Raw genomic sequence first — 13,820 nt, 5'->3', positions numbered from 1 at the left:
CATTCAGCAGTAGACCAGACTGAATTGAAGTACCTGAAATATGTATAGTATGGAGAGTGCATCCTTAGCACCAACATTTTGATCCTTAAGTCCACTGGTCTTGGTTTGCCTTGCTAATGTAGATACCATCACTGAAAGCCTGTTCCAGAACATCACTCCTCTGCTGTCTAGAAACTGTCTTCTCATTCCTAGCCTATATTTTGTTCTGGTCTGTTCATACCAGTTTGCTCTCGTGTCAACTTTTTGTCAACACCAAACATTTTTTTGCCTATCTTTCCTGCCATGGTGCCAGCCAGATATGCTCCATGAAGGGTGGCAGCAAAGGCTGCTACCAAAGATCCACAATAATTCAGTGGTGTGCTCTGCTCCAGAAGAAAGTCACCATCTGGAGTTTTTTTTATATATATATATATATATATATATATATATGAGTAGTGCCGCTTCCACTCCAGCCCCTACCTTTTTTTGCTACCAATTGCAAAAAATTGCCTGGTAAAGAACCTTGCGTGGCTCCTGCATTCAGCAAATAGTGACAGAGTGACTCTTGTTGAGCTTTCTGGCCAATGATGTGTGGATTATAGCCTGTAAGGAGTATACACCCTGCTGGGAAGGTAGTAGCTGTGTTGATATGGCTGGGGTAGAGCACATGATTAATTATGAGCGCATGAGCGAGAGGAAGAACGTGAAATCTTAGAGATGTCAAGTACAACTTGTTCTTCCTGACAACAGTTCAATGGTGGCCTGTTATGCCCAGGCATATATACCTCTGAAGTCACTCTTTGTCCCTGGGGACTGCTGCCTGACAACAGGTGATACGTCCTTCATGCCAGCTCAGGGTACTTTTTTGACAGCCTTATTCTAATATCTACAGATACTAGCAGTTTAACAGAGCACCTACTTCAGATGCGGGTGTGGGGTGGCTTGCTGCTTGCACGTTTCAGTGGGGCTTGGCTGGCTAGGAGCCCGGCCTTGAGCAGGAGGTCTAGGCTGCTGTGGAGGGAACATGCCTGCCTTGGAAGCCTGGACTGGAGAGGACCCAGTTGCTGATCGGACTTGCTGTGGAGATCCAGGTGATCTTTGCTGCTGAGGTGAAGTGGACTGGGGACTCTGGGGCTGCTGTCCTTGAGGAGAGAGCCGCTGCTGTGGAGGTGCGTTTGTCCGTGGAGGCTGAGATCCTTGAGGCTGGCGTGGTCCACCTGAAAGGGACATGTAGACATAAACATGAGGAAGTGCATGTGGTGGACAACAAGCAAGGAGCACCTATAAGGAAGAATGGGTTTTGCTGAGGGGAGAGACTATTCAGAGTGGCTTCATGCAGAAGGAGAAGGGAAAACCTCTTTTATAGGCCTAACACTGGTGTCATGCCCACGTTTCTACAGTTGTGGTCCATTTCTCTACCTCCTTCAGTACTAAAGCAGCTCTGCCACTCTCCCCAAAGGGAGTCACTTCAACGTGCTGTACTCTTCCATGTAACTAGTATTTCTTATCCTTGGCAAGCACTTCTGTGTTGGAAAGGAAGAGTCACTGGAGAACCAACTCTGTGCAGGAAATGAAAGCTGAATCTGCTGCTTTGGGTCAGCAGTCCCTTCACGGGCCCAGCAGGTTGATGTGAGACTGTGCACCCTATCGCTATCCACATATCTGTTCCAGCATTATCAGCGGGTGGCTTCAGCCATATTGGTAGCAGACTCTCAAAGCTGAAGAGGATGTGGAAAATAATTGGATGTCACATGAGAAATTGCTGGACATGACAGATAACAGTGTGAGAAGCTGACAAAAGTTACAGACAGCATTGTGAGGGCTGGCTGGATTTCACAGGGGGTCAAGGGGGAGTTATGTGAGAAAAAACTTCACAGAGAATTGAGGGGGAGTACTGGAGACAGATGGGGAAGTAGTATCCTGCAAGGCCATCAATTCCTAGGTCATCATATCAGTAATAGCACGTAATGCCAAGATTACATAGATGCCTTTGGTATCAGAAATGCCAAATTTTGGATACAGCAAAACTGTGACTGATGAGGAAAAGGTAATTGGAGGTGGGTGTTAATTCGGTAGGAGATTGGGGTGGAGAAATGAAAGGACAAAGGTGGCAAAAAGGAAGGTCTAGTTGGTTATGTGAATTGAGTGGCTGGTGTGGTCTGGGTACCCACAGGGCAGCCCTGTGCTTCATCACCTCAGTGTAAATCAGGACAATAAACCAAATCTGTTGTTCTGACCAACCACATAAGTCAAACCTGCTTCTGCTGTCAGGAGGAGCTGGGGGTGTGCTCTTGCTGACAGGGGAACACCTGGGCAGATGGATCAAGGATCCTGGCATCACCATGTTGGTGTCTGTACCAAGACTGACAGCGCCAGCATCTTCCCATCACTTCTTAACACTTGTAGCCACTACGGCTTTGTGCAAACACAAATACCCTCTGTGCCCAGAATCCTGCTCCAGTACCAGTTCAAGTAGCCTCACTTTGCTGAGCCAAGTCCTACCAGCAGTGTCAACTGGATCTGTATCAAAGTTTCACCCCACTTTCTGAGCTGCTGTGGAATATAATAGCAGCTGCTTTAACAGCACACTGAATTTGCTGCCTGCTTGTCAGTGAATTGGAACAATGAGTGAAACCTTTATCCCGGTAGCTTTTATTTAGAAGGAAAACTGATATGTCTCAGTCCACATTGTCATGGGCCCCAAAGAACTGTACCTTGGGGAGGAGGCCGTGGTTGGGACAGTTGTCCAAGCTGAGGTCCAGTCTGAGATTTCATTGACGCAGGCTGAACTTGTGGAGGCTAGAGGAAAAAAAGTCATTCCAGTTAATACAGATTCCCCAAAGAGAAGCCCTGAGGTAATATAGGAACTGCGGAGTCATGAAGTGTTCCTTAAATACACACACACACAGAGCATCTGGCTGGTAAAATCTCATGGGACTAAAATGGAGAGCTTAGTAATAAAGAGCACAGAAGTTGTTTGCTCACAGGGAATAACAATGAAGTTACAATTTAGAATATTTTTTAGGCAATCAGGAATTGCCAAACGTATCAGGCCCAAGGGGGTCTCTTAGTCCCATCTCCCATTTTCGACAGTTGCCAGCACCAGATGTTCCAAAGGAAGGAGGGATGAACCATGGAAACATCTATGGAGTAATCATTTCTTTACCCTAAGGGGTCTTCTCTTGATTGCTAATAAGCAAGGGCCAGCTTGAACCCTGAAACATGAAGCTTACTGTCTGCTCCACAAAATCTTTGCAACAGTTCCAGATATTTTGTTTTGGTATTTACACCCAGACCTTTTGAGTCTTGCTCAGCTCTCAGCCTCACTGCTTTTCCCATTTCTTAACTCCATTGCTTTGTTCCGAGTTTTGAGAATAGTTCTCACAACCTGCTCTTGCTAGGCCATTCATTATTTTGCAAACCTTTACTGCCCTCTCTTTCAGCCACCTCCTTTCTAAAGCCAAGAAAGTGAATCCCTTTTGTCCCTCCATGGGAATGTTTCCAGGCCCATAATTGTTTTCATCACCCACTTCTCTTTCCCAGCTTTGTGATTTCTTCTGCAGATGCCAGAGGCAGGTCTGCTTACATTATTCCAGATGCAGCAGTATCTGAGTTTTCTGTATACATCACCAGCTCATTTCTCCTGCATCCTAATTTCCTGCTTCTCCCTTGTCAACACAACCATAGGCTGAGCGATGGTTTTCATTAGCCTGTATGCGACAATGTCTTTCTCAAGGGGCATGGCTAGTGCCACTTGCAAGGTCTACAGATTGTTTATGTTCTCCCTCTCTCTACCCCCAGCTTAGCCTACCTTTCAATCTTCCGTACGGCGTTTCATTTGCTGTTGTGGTGACTTAACATACATAGCTCTGTCAGATGTTCTTCACTGCCATCCCTGGTCCTGACTAATGCAAATAAGTTGGTGCCATCTGCACTTTCTTCTCTCTCACTGTTTACTCTTTTGGACAGATATTTTAATAAACTTATTAAGCAACACAGAACTGTTGCACAAAGGGCTGGTCCAAGGTTAACAAAAGTCTGAGTAAGCCTATTGCACAAAATTGTTTATGAAAGCAGGGGAAGCTGGAGACAGATAGGCTGGTACGTGCTGGATTATTTACATGGAGAACACACTGATAAAAGGGTCTTCGAGACCCCTGGAAGGTCAGGAGAATGAGCTAAGCGATTCTGGAAATGGGAAGAAATGTTTCATAGTTGGAAGCATTGAAATGAGTTTCAACTGACTAACAGAAATGTGATGATGTTGCCAGCCCATCTTTTACGCTGTTTTTCTGGGACTTGCCAAGTGGACGGGGAGGAAAACCTGGGAATTTTCCATTCATGGCTTCTAGTCCTACATAGGTTGGGACACTAAACCTTCCCTTGGTGTTGGTGGAAATCTACTGTCCTAATGCTGTGAGACATCCTAATTAGACCAGCCGAAGAAAGGGAATCAGATCTCATATTCACCTCTACGGCCTTTGCCTACAGACAACCCAAGAGATGAAGGCAGAACAGGATTTTGAGGCTCAGAGATGAAGGGGTGAGGGCCAGCCTAAGATCTTCTACCTTTGGAAGGGAAACAGTGACAAGAAGGGATGGAGGTGGGGTAGAGAGGTGAGGAGAGAACCGCAGCTGTAACCATGAAACCAGGTTTCATGTTGTAGCCATGAAAAAAAGGTTGTCATTAACATCTTATCCTGTCCTGGGCTCAGCTAACCCAATTATCAACATGACCAAGCCTAGCATTCTTTACGTATCCCCTCTGCTAACTGTTCGCAAGAATTAAAATCTCTCATATCTATGTCTTTATCTGAGGTCAGCTTCTGCTCCACAATGAAACTTTGCCTTTTAGCCCCTCCCTGATTGCTTTCTTTAATAGTACTTGTCTGTTACCTTGCCTAAGGCTTTTTGACAGTCTGGCTACATTATTTTGACTGATTGCCTGTTATCTACCACTTTATGAAAGATTTCTCAAAGAAATGATGGGAAAAGAATCAAAAGGAAATTAATGGGACATTTTTCTTTGCAAAAAAAATGTGGTAGATTATCTTAAGCCATGGTTGTGTTGGTTTATTAGTCTTCTGTGTTATTCTTTAAATCATTGTCTGAGATAATTCGTAAGGTCTATGACTCTTACAACTTTTTAAACACATAATTTTGTATTTGTTGTACACCAATCCTCTGGAGCGAAAACTGTTTCTAATGAAATTGCACATTTTTTCTTGGCAGCTTAGTCGCTTCCTAAATTCAGTTCATTGGATGTAGCCACCTGGGTCTGGGGGCTTAATAATTTTTTAAAATATCAGTCATCACTGATTTAGTCACTGTTTTTGCTCTCACTCCTGTCTTTCTTATCAGGAAAAACTATATCTAGTTTAAAAAGTTCCCCACTTTCACCAATTAAATGTACTAGAGTCACAACACTGTCCCTGTTGTCTTCCTTTTCTCCCTTAACTTTGGATGATCCATAGAGCCCACCAATTGTTTGGTAGGGTTCCATCTTTTTATGAACTCAGAGAATTTGTTTCATTCTTCCCTCATTCTGTTCTTCAAAATAAATTTCTGTCCTTTTTATGTTTCCTTTTATTACTTGCATGGTGGTGCATAAAGGTCTTCTTAAATGTCAGATTTCCAAATTTGGAAGATTTTTTTTTTCTATATGTCTTGAATGTCCTCTATCACTTTATCACTTAACTCTAGAAGTTTATTTCTTGCATTCCTGGTTCAGGACCAGATCAGAAATGTATATATGCATTCTGGAAAACAATGGTCTCATATAATGTCCATACAGCTTTTACTTTTAATGCTAGGGAGTTGATTAATTTTATCATTTTATTAAAATAATCTTTTCTAACTGTTTGTGTCATACCGTTACTTTTTGATATCACATCTGTCCCTTGGACATCAAACCTAATAGTATATGTCCACTTTCTGGATTTGTACCGGGGTGTTTCTTAAGGCTAGGCCAAGGTGTTTTTTCCTATTGCACTTGGATTTTGCAGTTCCAGGAAGCAGACATCTACAGAGATGGGGAACTCCCTCTGAATTGCTGTCCCACTGTGCTATTTGACTTGCTTCTTGATAGCTGTAGTCTTACATTATTATGACTTGTTGCTTCTTCCACCTCTGTCAATGCTGTGCACTCGGTTTCATAATTTCTCAGTTTTTCTTGATCCAGAGACTAGTATAGACAGCTCCAATAGTATGTATAGAAGTTCTATGCATACCCATAGGATATCCAAGGATTCATATTTCTATGTATTCAGTACTGCTGTCCTATTCAGAATTGTTATTTTTCTTTGTTCTGTGAAGTCTTCTCCTGTAGCTCTAGTTCTGCATCTCACCAGCCTCACATGTAATTACTTATCTCTGCACATTTGTAACTAGGTGTTACAGCATTATGTCGGTAACTACAGCTTGTGTGGTTTCTGCAATGTTTGTTGTACCAAGATCTTTATAGCAAAACACTCTAGGTAACATGTTTGCGGTTTTAATTTTCTTGATTTTGTATTCAGATATTTGTAGGTTGTATTCTTGATGAAGACTCTTTTCTTATTTAACTCTTCTATTTGACACCCTATCACTCCAAGACAATTTATTTTGTTCTTATTTTGGCCCTATTTTAGGTCTGTTGTAATCCAATCCAATTCTGTACCAGTATATTACATAGACAACAGATGCATCTGTCCGTGTTCTCAGTTTCTGTTGGCTTCCCCTTTGCTCTTAGTTTATACACTCTATATCTTGGTTATTTCAGATGGCAGTTGTTGATTTCACTTTGGCCAGAGTAAATCCTGTCCCTTCTGTATCGCTTTCCCTGTCTCAAAGCATTTTTAGTGTCTATTAAATGTTTGTCTCTAGCTGAAACTTGGTTTGGAGTTACCCTGAATACCCTTCATGCTGGGGACCTGGTTTAGCAGGAGTGGGCTGTCATGAGACAAAGGCAGAGAGCCATAAAGTCCTTTCTCCCATTTTTTGTCTCAAGTGGAAATGGAAACTGTTCCAGTGCATTGCAGTCAGTATTATCCCTCAGCCTGTTTACTCTCCTGTCCTTTCTTTTGTACAGATTTGTTGTCCTCAAACCTTTGTGCTTGGCTCCCTGCTAGATATTGAAAGAGGTGTAGCACGTATACCTGGAGACACAGATTATGTTCCGGTGTGTTTCATTTATACGGAACTGCCACTGGGAAATGTGGCACTAAGATTAGATGCATTTGATACTCAAAATGGATGTACATGAGAAGCACTAAGGGGTCAGTTTAAGTGCAAAAATGACAGGTTCTTATATGAATTCAGCATTAGTCAAGTCTCCTCCTGATAAAGCAGGTGAAGGGCATCTCCAAAGAAGAAAGGCTGCAGCAAGGAATGGAACAACTCTTCGTGGAGATTCCCACTTCCCGTTCTGGGAAGCACAGATTTTCATCAGGGATGCAAAAACTGGAATGAAACCTGTCCTGAGGGATGGTGTTAGACAGAGATGAAGTCAGGCATTACAAGCACCTCCAAAAATGGCTGTCTTCAATATGAATCGAGCAAGCCAGAATGTCTAGATGCATGAACCACACTACTGGTGTGATGCCACAGTTATATGGAAGGAGAGGAAGGGAGAGAGAGGTGTTTCTTAGGGACACCTACTGCAAAGAGTCTATGAGAGACTTCTTTGGAAGAGCAGGAGGCAATCTATCCAATACACTCCCGTATGAGACTGTTCAACTCTCTGAGATGTCTGACTGCCTGACACCCACAGGGAGGAGAGAGAGAAAAAAAAAATTCAGGAAAACAACTTGGCCATAAGGTCTCTATTTGCTCATACCCAAGGCCTCAGTGGTGATGGTGTAGATCCAGCAGTGATGACAAGCTGAGTCATTTTGGAAACAACCAGATCGGCTATCAGCTGTCTGTCCTCTTCCACATGCTCCCCAATCAGGGGCATCGAGCTGTCCATCACCTGTCGCAGGAAGGAAAACAAGTTAGTAAGGAGGTTTCCTGGTGGCAGATGCCTGTTTCAACTCACCTCTCACACTAACCTGCTTTGTGTCTCCACATCCTTGCCAACATCTCTAGTCACCACTCCCCTCCATGCTGAACCATGCTTGACTTTCCTAGGTGTGGGACTTCACTTAGTTTTTTTTGGAAATGGCATGTACTTCCCCCCACTCCCCATCTTCCTTCCCTTCACAACTTGGAAGCCAAGCCAAACCTTCTGGTGGCTGGAGGCTTTCTAAATCAACTAAACACAAACTTTCTTCTTCACATGTCCTGAGGAGATGCCTCTGATGGATGAGGTCTCTCTGGCATTGTCCCACAGCATTTGGGGGTGACATTGCAGCAGAAAGGGCCACAGGAAAAGGGAAACAACATGTACCGAAGCCTGAGGAGATGAGAGCAACAGGGGCTGGAGGAAACCAGGAAACATTTGGGATTAATCAACGCAAAGCACTGCACCCTGAGAAGAGAAATAAACACCACAGATGTGTAATGAATAGAATGTCACCAAAACAACAGCACCCAATGCAGGAAAGCAAACTTATTCTCTGCTTGTCTTCTTGATACTGTTGTGATATGACTGCTTCCCAAGCAAGTACTACAACTGTGCTGGGGAAAGCTGGGAAGCAAGACCGTGGGGATGGGGGAAGGAGAACTGTCAAAGGGTCTTTGAGGTAAGAAATGGTCTGACAACAACAATAATAATGAAAGCACAGCAGACCCTTAGCTGTATAGCAGCCGTAAACATCATGTTCAACAGTTCATCATAAATCAAGTGCTTTGCAAACATTAGCTAAATCCCACAGGAAGAACCTCACTATGATGAAGTTATGATTCAGCTGGAATAAATACAATTGTACCAAAATATCAGGGTTGGAAGAGTTTATTTTATTTTGCTTTTATTTTTAAACCAAACATTAAAAACCCTGGAAATGCAGAGTGAAAGGTTGCATTGCTCAAGAAAGGCACTGACTCATGCTCGGATAACAATCAGACGTGCACTCCACCCTGGCAAGGCTGCAAGAGCCCACTCTTGGAGTGAAATGGAAAGTTTTGCACCTCTTTTTTTTTAGCTTTAAAGTAGGGGAAATCAGTGAGGTGAGTTCACCAAGTTTGTATTCTAGTCTTTTCTTGTAGAAGAACTATTAATTTGGATTCATTTCTATAGGTGTCTCATATGAACATTAGAGAAGCTGTCTAGGAAGTTTTAACTGGGCTTCTCATGAAAAATGAGTTGGTGTTTATATCCATGGCCTACTTGACCCGGGGGGCGAAAGGAGGAGGTTGGAAAATTAGATGGCGGTGCTCAGCTAAATACACAAAGTGGCTTTTCATTCCACTGCCCACTTTGCTGTTTCTCTGTTAAAAAATGAGGTGGGAAAAGGAGATGTTTCCTAGCAGTGTCAGGGGGTGGCCAGTTCCCATCTGTGTCTCACTACCCAGGGGCTCCTAGGGGCCCTCCAGCAGGTTCCTGCGCAGGTTTCCCTCCCCTTCACTCCCACCTTAAAAGCATTCCCATTTCATTTGGCAATTCCAATTCATGCGTGACAAAAGAGGTCCCAGCTCCCTGCAATGCACCGTGCGAGGGACCTGTCTGACCACTAGATGATGCCATTACTCTGCGAACAGCCTGGCCAGTGAAGCCTAGCTCCCGACTCCCTGTGAGTAACTGGGATACAGCTCTGGTCAAAACACCCCAAAGCCCTCATTTCCCCATCTGAAGAACTCCTTTTCACTATTTCTGTGGCAGCAGTGGCTGGAGAGGAAGGGGAAGATACTGTTTTATAAAACAAAGGCACCAGGAGGAATGAACCCTGGAGCAGGTCCCACCTGAACCAGTGAAGGTGCACCAGGGATGAGGGTGTCTGCTGTCCTGCTGTGTAGTGTTTGGCAGGGGAACATGAGCTGTGGGAGACTGCAAATACGGGAATGAACAATCACAAGCATAAGGGAAGGCCTTTGAAAATGACAGTGATTTCTGTGGGCAAAACAACACAGCTGGTTGCCACAGAACTGAAAAGGAGCATGAGATGTCACCTTGTCTGTCCTCCGGGAAACGGGAATTGCTCTGGAACTGGGCAGATACAAATGCTAATGCTGAAATAAATCAAACGGCTGGAAGGAATATGTGAATCACAGACAGGCTGCACTCATCTTTTCCTGGGGAGATCAGAGAACAGCTGGGCAAGACAAGAAGACATCGGCACATATGGACCCGGCCTTTGTAGCTGCCCAAGGTCAGTGGCTGCTCCTGATGCAGCTGCTGTTGCCTGATAAGGTGTACGGGGGGGGGGTGGGGAGCAGAAAGCGGCCGGGCTGAGAAGAGACTCAGGAAAACCCCATCTCGTTCCTCCCCCTGCGCCTATCTGACGCTGAGGCCTGAAGGCTGGACTTGTTATTCCATGCTCTGATGTGCAAGAGTGGGGTGTTAGGTGATTTTTATGGAAGGAAGGAAGGAAGGAAGGAAACAGATGATTAGACATATCAAAAGAAACGATACGGCAGTGCTGAAGGGATGGGCAGGGCTTCTTGCAGGGCAGCAAGGAGCATGTCTAGTAACACAGCTTAGCTGTATGGCAGGTAGGGCTTAGCTGGTCCAGGAGGAAGAATAAATCCCATGGATCATTTTACTTGCCTTCCACTCGCTCTGTATTTGTCAGCATAGCAGAGATGTGGAAAAGGGTTAGATTACCAAAAAAAGGGAGGGGGGGTTTATTAAACCATACACGCTGCTGAGCTCTTTTGAGAGTCTGGCTGCTAACAGTGGTACCCAACTTGCACTATTTTGAGGTTCTGACCTTCTGATCAAGTGCTGACTATTCATGCTGAATACTCCCTTAGAGTGACAAAGTTCTTTATAGCAGAGAAAAAGAAGTACCAACATTTCCCGTTAAATTCACGGCTGTTTTAATAAAATGAAACTTTGAAGAAATCTACTGATTTCTTCAAAGTTTTCAATATGAGCCATGAAAATGGTGCTTAAGTGTGCTAGTGCTTTGAAGGGCAGAAACATACTAGATTCTGCTGTTTGCCATGGGAAAAGAAAAGAAGGTGAAGTTCAAGTAACAGCAAATACCATGGGTGCAAGATTACTCTTGTGCTGTCCTGATAACTCATCTGTCTTAATCTGATTCTGTTTGCAACAAACCCCTGTGATAAATCTCGGTTCATAGAACTGCCCATCACTACCTCTGCGAATCTTTCCTAGAGAACTGCTTTGCACTGTGAAAATTAATTACTGCCTGCAATTGCATTGTGCAAATTCCTTATTTGTTCAGCCCATTTAGGCGTGCTTTCTTGTAAAATGTCACAGCACACTGTTCCTTCTCACCAAGAAAAATACAACTGTCGCACTGTCAAATAACTTTTTTCTCCCACTATCAAAAGAAAAAAACAAAATAAAGGATCAGTTTCAGACCAAGAAAAGTACCCCAGGAAGTAGGCTGGAGGCAATTAATTACTTGTCAGCATCTCCCTCAGATATGCATAAAGTAGAAAAGGTGCCTGTTTGGCTTTGTTCTGCTCTTTGTATTGCACTGCTCTACTCCTTTCCCGACAATGTCCATCAGCCTGGCATCTGAATGCCTGCTAGTTGTTGGTACATCAGGCCTGTTCAATCAGATTCTCCACTGGGATAATTCAGCATGATCCATCTGAAGCTGATGTGTTTCTTCTGATTTGTATCATACTAGATCCATTGCTTTTTACCTTGATCTCAGAGAGGAGTATTAGTGTGCATTTCTCTCTCTGTGTGCAAGCTGTTAGCATATGGATGTGCTTTTCATCCAGTCAGTCACACACAGGGGCAGATGTGAAAACCCAGAGGTATACCCAGACAGAAGCATCTAATCCTTAAGCACAGAATTAGCCATGTGTGCATGTACGTCGGCTTATACGCAAGAATAGATGCAGGGATATGAAATCCACATCTCACGTCTGACCATGTATGGACACAGTCCAAATGTCCTTACAGTCGTCCCTAGCAAGACTGCTTTTTTGCCCTTCCTTTCTCAGCTACATGTGCATAGAGGTATAAAAGTGCGTGGCAGGGAGACAGTCTGCTCTGGGGGATGCTTCTCTAGGTGCTGATGAACTGCATACAGGAGCAGACCCATCAGCCATGGTCCCATCACTTCAGGAAAGACGGAGGCTCGCCAGCGTTTCATGCTGGCAGCGTGCTTATATCACATGGCCTTTGACAGGTCACTGCTCCCCGGAGAGCAGATACATAATGCAGGAATGCGCAGTCGCTGGAGGGCTCATGTGGTTCTCATCAACATCCCAACCCTCAGCGGGTGGGACTGCTCTCCCACACATAGCTTTCCAGTGTGTCAGCACCCCTGCATGAAGCCATAGGCTGGCTCTGCTCATCTTCCTTGGCTGGCCTGTGTTCGTGGAGTTTACAGCAGGTCAGATGCTGTGCCTCCTTGAGTCACATAGTGACAGAGGCACTTGCTTACTTGCCAGATTTTCTCTCCCCCAGAGCGTCTCTTAAGTTTCCACTTTGATTTTCTGGCCAGCTTTTCCTTCTCTGCCCTGTTAGGATGACCTGAGTGTGCTATCTACCCCACTCCCACGTCTGCCTCCTGGCCTGGCCAGGAGCATGTTGAACTTCAGCTCTCAGAGCCACAGTCTGTCCAGCTCTGAACACAAAAGCTTGTAGTCCACACTGCCCATAGTAACTCTGTGGTGCTTTGTCTTGCTGGTCTGTTATTGTAGTGAATGCTGTCCGGGCAAAAGGTTTTAGAAAATATACCTATTTTTTTAATTAAATTGTTCCTGCTACTTATGGGCCTTTTTGCTACACTCTCACCATTTATTTTACTCTTTTAAATTAGATGCAGCTAGGATTTTTGTTACTGAGGTTCCCTTTAAAGTGATTGGAGAAAGACAGGTTCTTTCAGAGAGAAACTGAGATTTTTAATGGACTGAATCACCTGCTGGACCTCTGTGTGGGTAATGGGAGGATATTAACATGACTAATATGCTAGCATCATCTGGCACCTGAATTCAGGTTGGGCTGAATATGGGCATGTCTATTCATGACGCTGTTGATCCCTACTAGCAGCTATGAGAGATACCCTGGCTTTGCAAGTGCTTAGCCTAGGAAGGATGGTACTGGGGCACTGGTGCACTGAGACACACCAAGCTTTGGATGCTGCCAGCAACTCTTGCAGGCTGTTGTGTGCTCAATAAGAAGGCAGCTTCACATCTGTCCCATGCCAGTAAGGTTCTTCACTGTGGGGATTTATCAGCTGGAAAGCTGAGGTGGCCAAGCGGTGTGTGGCTCTCCGTTTCCTTTCATAGTCCACACTGAGAAATGAAGGCACTTCAACCCTGACACCTTGCTGCATATCTGCCAGTTTAGCTGGGACTCTAAATCAGTTTCTTGCATATCAGTGGGCCACAGCTTGAAAGAAACAGGTGGGCACCAAGGAGCAGTGACTGCTGGACCATGCACACAGGGGTAAGCGAGCACATTGGTGCACGTGAACTCCGAGGGAGCGTGCTTGCAGATACACTTCCCAAAGGAGACTTGCATTCAGGTTCCCCATGCTCTCACCTCAATGATATAGTCTTTTCCATCTTTGCTGTGGACAGCTTTGACAGCGCAGATGTCAAGACCTCCAAACATTTCCGCGCAGGCGTCTGCCCAGAGTCTGTACCTGCAGAAACCACAGAGGCATGGTCTAGGATTAGCTGTCATCGGAGTCCACGAAATACAGCCACCCATCCTGCTGCCCATAGGAGCACAAATCAATTCTGGAGCCCTTTTTATCACAAGGCATACTTCATATGCTTTGCTGGGTCATTGCCTCCCTCTCTTGCTCAGGAGATGGAGCAAAAAAAAA

General features: G+C 44.6%; 1 protein-coding gene across 2 annotated transcripts in view; it reads right to left on the bottom strand.

The window, feature by feature from the left end:
- Nucleotides 1-13,820, bottom strand: part of SYN3 (synapsin III) — a 208,747-nt gene that overhangs the window by 6,390 nt on the left and 188,537 nt on the right. For both annotated transcript variants that reach the window (XM_076338922.1, XM_076338931.1), the window contains 4 exons: nt 13,532-13,634; nt 7,796-7,930; nt 2,694-2,778; nt 899-1,196 (listed from right to left, as the gene is read on the bottom strand). In XM_076338922.1, coding sequence (XP_076195037.1) covers nt 899-1,196; nt 2,694-2,778; nt 7,796-7,930; nt 13,532-13,634 — 621 coding nt within the window. The remainder of the gene's footprint in view (nt 1-898; nt 1,197-2,693; nt 2,779-7,795; nt 7,931-13,531; nt 13,635-13,820) is intronic.

The sequence above is a fragment of the Aptenodytes patagonicus genome, chromosome 1 (assembly GCF_965638725.1).
Source record: "Aptenodytes patagonicus chromosome 1, bAptPat1.pri.cur, whole genome shotgun sequence".
In the NCBI taxonomy this organism is placed as follows: Eukaryota; Metazoa; Chordata; class Aves; order Sphenisciformes; family Spheniscidae; genus Aptenodytes; species Aptenodytes patagonicus.
This window is presented reverse-complemented; position numbering and strand designations above follow the sequence as displayed.